Here is a 9,132-nt window from a genome sequence, read left to right on the forward strand (position 1 = left end):
TTTACAGTTGTGTTCTTTTACAGGGAGAGGGAACATGGGCATTTTAGCAGTTAGAAAATTCCAAATATACTTTCTGTAGCCAATTGCAGAAGTATACTTCATGACATTTGTGACCTCAGCTGAATTTCTCATCGGCTAATTTGGGGCAAGTAGAATGAGAGGACAGGGAAACCTCAATTTAATTGAAGAATATTGCACAGGAATCTGAATGAGGTCAGTAGGTTTGCCAAAGTTATTTTGACTGCAGATTGTTCAGGCATGTCTCCGAGAAGTAAAAACAAAAGCAACCCTTGCTGGAGATACAGTGAAAATGTGTAACTTCTCTCTGATATCAGAATTTTTCTAATCCACACTCACTCAAGGAGAACCATGGAGATTTTCTATGGGGTTTACAGGCCAGTATTGAGTTTGGCTGCAGGTTCCTGATGAATTCTTAATCTGTGACTAAGTCATGATACTGAATATGTAAGTACTAAACCTGATGGATTACTATGGCATTCTTGCATGGGAAAGTTGTTGTCCATGATATCAAACAATTCGAAGACCACTAATGCTCAGGGCAAAGATTCTTATTGCCGTTGGACATTTGAAAATTAAAGATGAGCACCATTCTAATAGGACTGATAGTTTCTGGCAGACAGAAAGCAAAATCAAGGCTATTGAAGATCTATTGGCTTTTCCAAACACTTGCCTGTCTATTGACATTGGCATTTCTCATGGCAAACATTTAGCACAGTGGCTTTTACTCATTGGACATAGCAGCCTTAACCAGATGGGTTGTATGCACAAGGTTGAGATGGTGACACCTTTAAGCAAAAAGCTAAAAAACAGCTACAAAGGCTGGAAATCTGAAATGAGACTGTGACAAGAGTCTGCTCCTTTAAAGCATTGCTTGTGGGCTTGGAGGTGCAATTATCCTTTCATCTGTCACAAAATGTCCCAAGACAAAACATAGGAACAGACCATTCTCCAAGGGCAGAGCTGGATGTTGACTTATTCCCTGGATCAGATCCTCCAGGTTGGAGTTTGGAGCTAGTTGCTGTGCCTGACTGGATGTTAAACCTCTTACTGAGGCCTACTTTGGCAGAGACTTATCTTTGATCATCTGCAGCAATGCACCTCACCTGCCTCAACACCCTCTCACTGCTAGCACCACCACTACCTGCAGTCACCGAGACACCACAAAGGCTGCAGTTGTTCAAAAGGAGCAGCTCACAAAACTCTGGAGGAACTCAGCAGGTCAGTCAGCATCTATGGAAGGAACCGAATAGTTGACGTTTTGGGCCGAGACCCTTAATCAGGACTGGAAAGGAAGAGGCCGGAAGCCAAAATAAATGGGTGGGGTGCTTCTATCTTCTCCTATCAGATTCCATTCTTCACAGTACCTTGTGTTTTCCACCTATCGCCTTTCAAATTCACATTGTTCTCAATTCTGCCCCTTCCCCTACCTACCATCTTATTCTCTATCCTGAACTCAGCCATCACCTGCCAGCTCACGCTTATCCCTCTCCTGCTCCATACAACCCTTCTATTCTGGCTTCTGCTCTCTTGCCTTTCAATCGTGATGAAGGATCTCAGCCCAAAACATTGACTGTTCATTTGCCTCCATGGGTACTGCCTTATCTGCTGAATCCCTCCAGTGGTTGTGTGTGTGTGTGGTCCTTCCTCCTCCTTTTCCACCACGAACATTCCCTTCATTCTCTCACCCCTTCTCTTTCTCTGGAATGTAAAATGTACTTGTTTCCTAACAAGTTCTCTACAGATGCTGCATGACCTGCTGAGTATTAACAGTATTTCTATTTCAGTCCAGCATCCAGTCAGGCAGTGCAGGTGGCTCCAATTCCAATCCCAGGAGGGACGGGGCGGATATCCGATTCCTTATCCTGGAATACCCGGTAACGGAAAGAAGAAGAACACATACATCTTCTGATCCAAAATGGATTCACAAATTAATTCCCACTTCTCTGAGGTCTGGAAATCCCAGATTTGCTCTTTAAAATGTACAAGGCAGACTAGCCTGGTCTGCCAGTCCCAGAAGAACTGTTCAATCATTGCTCTGCCTCCTGAAGCAGGTTCTCGTTTCACCTCAGCCAGATTTCTGCAGTGGTCAAGTTGAAGACCAATGTTTTACTTGTAAAATTTAGCCCAAAGCTTGATCTGAATTCAGGTTTCAATTCAAATTGTCCTCTTTACAGCCACTTGGTTTCTTCTTGGACTCTTGTTCCGTATCTCCTCCTCAGATCTGGAATTAGAATTGGTGTTGATTTATTATTGTTACATGTACTGAGATACAGTTAAAAGCTTATCTGGCATACTGATTTTACAGATCAAAATCATTACACAGTGCATGAGGTAGAATAAGGTAAAAACAATAAAGTGTAACAGCTACAGAGAAAGTGTAGTGCAGGTAGACAATAAGGTGTAAAATCATAATGTGGAAGACTGTGAGGTCAAGAGTCCAACTTATCGTACTAGGGAACTCAATAGTCTTGTAACAGTAAATAGAAGCTGTCCTTGAGCCTAGTCATATGTGTTTTCAAGCTTTTGTATCTTCTTCTCCATGGGAGGGAGGAGAGGAGAAAATGTTTAGGGTGGGTGGGGTCTTTGATTATGCACGATGCTTTACTGATGCAACGAGATGTGTAGATAGAGTCCATGGAAGGGAGGCTAATCTCGATGATGTACTGAGCTTGTCCACAACCCCCTGCAGTTTCTTGCAGTCACATGAAGAGTAGTTGTGCATCCAGATAGGATGAATTCTATGATGTATTCATAAAAATGGGTAAGGGTTGACAGGGACATACAAGATCGCTTTAGCCTCCTGAGGAAGTATAGGCGTTGGTGAGCTTTTTTGGCTGTGATGTCTACGTGAGCTGTAACATAAACTAAGTAGTCTTAGACTGCAGCTAGCAAATCTTTAAATGCCTTCTCCTCTATCAGTTGTGCATTCATTAATGGAAACTGTTGTATTTTCAGCTCCAGAAGCAACCAGATTATCCCCAATTGCTGCTTAGTTCACAAGCACCACGCATAAAAGTCGAAACGGAGTCACGTGTCATAAATCACTTTGCAGCCCAGACGGAAAATTTGGAGGCTGAAGTCATGTCATCTGTGCCAGTCACCAGCCCCAAGAGTCACTGGAAAGGAGTTGATGAGGCGAGTGGACAGACAAGCAAGGAAATTCAAGGAATATTGAAAAGAGAAATTGTTGAAGTGCAGAGAGACGGAAGTCCGGAGCGTCACAGTCCGCCAGAGCAGCCTGAGAAATGTGAGGAGAGTGTGCCGGCAGAGAGCAGCTCTGCTTCAAGTGCTGTGTGTGAGATGGACAGAGAACAACATCATGCAGGTGTGATAGGCGTAGCCAAGGAGTCGGAGGGAGTGGGAGGTGACATGAGGCCAACTGAGACAGATTTTTCAGAGGAACAAAATTCCAGTGAAGTACAAGCACACAATGAGAGAGAAGCAGTGGGCAAGTATAATGTTTAATTAAATAATTCCTTGCTTATTTCTTTACTATTCTGATAGTGACTATCTTTTAGAATCATAAAGTGATAGAGAGATACAGGCAGAAACAGGTCCTTCAGCCCATTGAGTCAATTCTGACCCTCAATCACCTATTTGCATGAATCCTACATTTTTTTTGTGCCAATTAACTTGAATTGGTTTGGAATGTTTTGTAATCACTTCTCTTACCCATTCATTTACCACCCCAATAAAATGGGTTCAACATGCAATCTTCCTCATTATGATCTTCCACCTTATTGACTACCTGTACTGCACTTTCTCTGTAGCCGTTACACTTTATTCGGTATTGTTATTGTTTTACTGTACCCTGTTCTACCTCAGTGCACTGTGTAATGACTTGATCTGCATGAACAGTTCCAAGACAAGCTTTTCGCTGCATCTCAGTACATGTGACAATAAGAAACCAATCCCAATTCCTCAATAACTTCTCTTGACAATGTGATGGTAAACTTCCGTAACCTGCTGCAACTTTCTGATGACACAGCACAGAAGGAGGTATTCTGGGCCATCGAGTCTATACCAGGTCTCAGAGCTGACCCATTTCCCTTCATAATTCCCTGAAACCTATTCTCTTGCATATGGACATTAAACTGCCACCTACACTAGGGTCAATTAACCTAGCAGCAAGCATGCCTTTGGGAGGAAAGAAGAGACCCTTGGGTAAAACCCATGTAGTATGAAGGGAAAGTGCTTACTCCACACAAAGAGCACCTGCGCTCAGGCTTGAGCTTGGTCCCTGGAGCTGGAGTGGGGATGGTGCTGCTGCGCACCTAGTAGTACAGGTGAAGGAGGTATAGGACTCTCAGTGAATGTGTGTCACTATATTCAAGAGCAACAGAATGTGATGGGGCCCTGCTATAATACATAGCAATATCGAAATTAGAAAAGCTAGTTAATGGCTAGAATTCTAATAATAATTCAAATCACCTGAAGTATGTGATGGAATAATCAAGGAAGATTTGAAAGCTAGGATATTAAGTTGTAGAAATGAAGCCTGAGATTGCCCAGAGCAACAGTCTATTGTTCAAAGAGAGCAAGTTAGACCACTGGTTCAGGATCTCACTGAGCACAGCTTTCAGCTTTGCCTTGTGTCTGTCATTAGAACAATCTATGCCTTTGGAAGCTGGACACCAGAAGGAGCAGGTTGTCATGGATTACTTTTTTAAAAATATCTAATAAAATGTAAGAAGTTTTATTAATGAGCTGTTAATTAACCATGAAAATTAAATATATTTTGATGTTTATTTGGTGTAACTGATGGAATTACTTTTGGAAAAAACAATTTTTTCGGTGGGTGGTCTTTGAAGTAAAGTGGCATAATGGCACAGCTAGTAGAGCTCTCACTAGTAGTGTGTCGAGTTTGAATGTTCTTCCCGTGACCGTGTGGATTTTCCTAAGATGCTCCTGTTTCTTTCCGCCTCCCAAAGACATGCAGGTTAGTAGGTTAATTAGCCATTGTACATTGCCCATGGTGTGTGGTATAATCAGGGCAGAGTTGATGTGACTGTAGGGACAATAAAGAGAAATGGTGTTCATGTAGGATTAGTGTGAATGTGTGTTTGATGGTTGGTGCAGAGAAAGGGCCAGTTCCCATGTTATCTCTCTCTGTGACTCTATATTCACACTTTTCCTTCTGGATCTCTATGCATAGGACACCATAAAGCCTGTAAACCACTGACAACATGTGGCCAAATGTTACATCTATATATATTAGTGGGGCTAGAGTATGCCTGGGAATGGTGCGGGGTGCTGGTCTCAAAGCCTGTCTTCTTCATTAGGATGCCACCATAGCGTAGCAGTTAGCGTGATGCTATTACAGATTGGGGCGTTGGAGCTCAGAGTTCGATCCCAGTGTCCTCTGTAAAGAGTCTGTATGATTCTCCCCATGAAATGTGTGGGTTTTCTCTGGGTGCTTCAGTTTCCTCCTACAGCCCAAAGACATACCAGGTAAGTTAATTGGTTGTTGTAAATTGTCCTCTGATTAGGTTAGGGTTAAGTTGGGGGTTGTCCGGGACCCCCACCAACCAAAACATGCTCTCTCCTCACTGCTGCCATCAGGAAGATGGTACAGGAGCCTCAGAACCCACATCACTAGGCTCAGGAACAGTTATTACCCCTCAAATATCAGGGTCTTGAACCAGAGGGGATAACTTCACTTGCCTATCACTGAACTATTCCCACAACCTATGGACTCTTTCAAGGACTTTACCACTGATTTTCTCAATATTTATTGCTTATTTATCTATATTATTATTATTATTTCTTTGTTTTCTTCAATATTTGCACAGTTAGTTGTCTTTTGCACATTGGCTGTTTGTCCATCCTGTTGAGTGGACTCTTTCATTGACTCTATTATGTTTCTTGGACTTACTGTGAATGCCCACAAGAAAATTAATCTCAGGGTTAAATATGGTGACATACAGTATATGTACTTGCTAATAAATTTACTTTGAGCTTAATTTTGAACTTCGAATTTTAAGTCAACCATGTCAGTGGGTCTGTATATATAAGCCAGAGTGAGTAAGGATACTGGATTTCAGCGCAGTTGAACTAGATGTGTTTTACAACAATCTAGTGGTTTTGTGCTGACACCATATTATTCAGATCATTCCAGATTGCTAACTAAATTTAAATTCCACAGATTTGAATTCAAATCTCTTGCACCACTGCCAGTTTTGCTGGAGAAAAATTGAAAGCTAAAATATTGGAAAGAAAAATAAATGATATAGTCAGTGAATGGTGAAAGTGGGAAGCAGTGAAGGTGAAAGAGTTTGGGAAGTCTTGGTGATCGATGTAAAGCAATACATATATGGCCTAAATGGAAATGGGTGGGTTAGTAAGTGTGCAGATGATACAATGACTGATGGTGCTTTGGATAGCATAAAAGACTGCTAAAGGATACAGTGGGATGAACATCAGCTGCAGATAGGAGTTGAGAAATGCCAGACAGAGTTTAACCTGATGAATTGCAATTTGGAGGATAAAATATAAAGGGACAGTACAAGACCAGACCATAAGATATTGGAGCAGAATCAGGCCATTTGGCCCATTGAGTCTGCTCCGCCATTCAATCATGGCTGATCCATTTTTTTCCCTCCTCAACCCCATTCCCCAGCCTTCTCCCCATAACATTTGATGCCGAGTCCAATCAAGAATCTATCAAGCTCTGCCTTAAATATAGCCAGCGACCTGGCCTCCACAGCTGCCTGTGGTATTAAATTCCGCAAGTTCACTACCCTCTAGCTAAAGAAATTTCCCCACATCTCTGTTTTACCCCTCATCCTGAGGCTGTACCCTCTTGCTCTAGACTCCCCTACCATGGGAAACATCCTTTCCATATCTACTCTAGGCCTTTCAATGTTCGCAAGGTTTCAATGAGATCCCCCCTCATCCTTCTGAATTGCAGCAAGGACAGATCCAGAGCTATCAAATGTTCCTCATATGATAACCCTCTCATTCCTGGAATCATCCTTGTGAACCTCCTTTGGATGCTCTCCAATGCCAGCACATCTTTTCTAAGATGAGGGGCCCAAAACTGTTCACAATACTCAAGGTGAGGCCTCACCAGTGCCTTATGAAGCCTAAGTATTACATCTTTACTCTCATATTCTAGACCTCTTGAAATGAATGCTAGCATGGCATTCGCCTTCTTCACCACCGACTCAACCTGCATGTTAACCTTTAGGGTGTTCTGCACAAGAACTCCCAAGTCCCTTTGCATCTCAGGTTTTTGGATTTTCTCCCTATTTAGAAAATAATTCGCACATTTATTTCTACTAGCAAAGTGCATGGCCATGCATTTTCCAACATTGTATTTCATTTGCCACTTTCTTGCCCATTCTTCTAATCTGCCTAAGTCCTTCTGCAGCCTACCTGTTTCCTCAACACTACTTACCCCTCCACCAATCTTCGAATCATCTGCATAGTTGGCAACAAAGCCATCTATTCCATCATCTAAATCATTGATATACAGCATAAAAGAAGTGGGTCCCAACACCGACCCCTGCAGAACACCACTAATCACTGGCAGCCAACCAGAAAAGGGTCCTTTTATTCCCACTCACTGCCTCCTCCCAATCAGCCAATGCTCTAACCACGTTAGTAACTTTCCTGTAATACCATGGGCTCTTAACTTGGTAAGCAGCCTCATGTGTGACAACTTGTCAAAGGCCTTCTGAAAGTTCAGATATACAACATCCATGGCATCCCCTTTATCTATTCTACCTGTAATTTCCTCAAAGGATTCCAACAGGTTTGTCAGGCAAGATTTTCCTTTAAGGAAACCATGCTGACTTTGTCCTATCTTGTCCTGTGTCACCAAGTACTCCATCACCTCATCCTTAACAATTGACTCCAACATCTTCCAACCATTGAGGAGGGTCAGGCTAACTGGTCTATAATTTCCTTTCTGCTACCTTCCTCCTTTCTTAATGAGTGGAGTGACATTTGCAATTTTCCAGTCCTCTGGCACCATGTCAGAGTCCAATGATTTTAGAAAGATCATTACTAATGCCTCCACAATCTCTACTGCTACCTCTTTCAGAACCCTAGGGTGCAGTTCATCTGGCCCAGGTTACTTATGTACCCTTAGGTCTTTCAGCTTTTTGAGCACCTTCTCCCTTGTAATAGTAACTGCACCCACGTCTCTTCCCTCACACCCTTCAACATCTGGCACACTGCTAGTGTGTTCCGCAGAGAAGACTGATGCAAAATACTCATTTAGTTCATCTGCCATCTCTCTGTCCACCATTATTATTTCTCCGGCCTCTCTGGTACTATGCAAGACCCTTAACAGTCTTAACAGTGTTGATGAGCAGAGAGGGATCTTGGAGTTCAAGGTCATAGTTTCCGGAAAGTAGCTGCACTGTTTGATAGGATGGTTAGGAAGGCATATGGCACACTTGCCTTTGTTATTTGAGGAAATGTGTTCAAATGTCATGCCAAGTTACATTGCAACTTTATAAAACTCAAGCTAGTTCACCTCAGGACTATTGCATTCAGTTCTGGTCAGCCCATTATAGGAAGGATGTCAAAGCTTTGGAGAGGGTGCAGAGGAGGTTTACTACGATGTTGCCTAGATTAGAAGGCATGTGCTACAGGTATAAGGAGAGATTGGACAAACATAGATTGTTTTCTCTCAGATGGTGGAGGCAGAGAGGACACTTTGATAGAGTTTCATAAGATTATGAGAGGCATAGATAGATTAGACAGTCAGTATCTTTTTTTCCAGGTTTGAAATGTCTGATTTCCAGCATCTTACCTTTTCACACAGAGAATAAACTAATCTTTGAAATAAACTTGCAGATGGCAAAGGAGGAATTATTGGTATCATTTAAGGAACACATTTCAAAGTTCAAGGGAAATATCAAAATACATACAGTATATGTCACCATATACAACCCTGAGATTAATTCTCTTACGGGCATACTCAACAGATCTATAGAATAGTAACTATAACAGAATCAGTGAAAGACCACCAACTAGAGAACTAGAGCATTCAACCACTGCAGGAGACAACAAACTGCAAATGCAAATATAAGCAAATAACGAGAAATAACAAGAACATGAAAGTATTCCATAGTTAGTTGGAATAGTTCAACGATGGGG

The 9,132-nt window shown here is 42.1% G+C and overlaps 1 protein-coding gene across 1 annotated transcript in view; it reads left to right on the forward strand.

Annotated features, from left to right (window-relative positions):
- Positions 1 to 9,132, forward strand: part of LOC140191884 (supervillin-like) — a 263,570-nt gene that overhangs the window by 170,686 nt on the left and 83,752 nt on the right. Inside the window, 1 exon segment of the mRNA XM_072249701.1 lies at positions 2,977 to 3,469. Coding sequence (XP_072105802.1) covers positions 2,977 to 3,469 — 493 coding nt within the window.

This window comes from Mobula birostris, chromosome X (genome assembly GCF_030028105.1).
Source record: "Mobula birostris isolate sMobBir1 chromosome X, sMobBir1.hap1, whole genome shotgun sequence".
In the NCBI taxonomy this organism is placed as follows: domain Eukaryota; kingdom Metazoa; phylum Chordata; class Chondrichthyes; order Myliobatiformes; family Myliobatidae; genus Mobula; species Mobula birostris.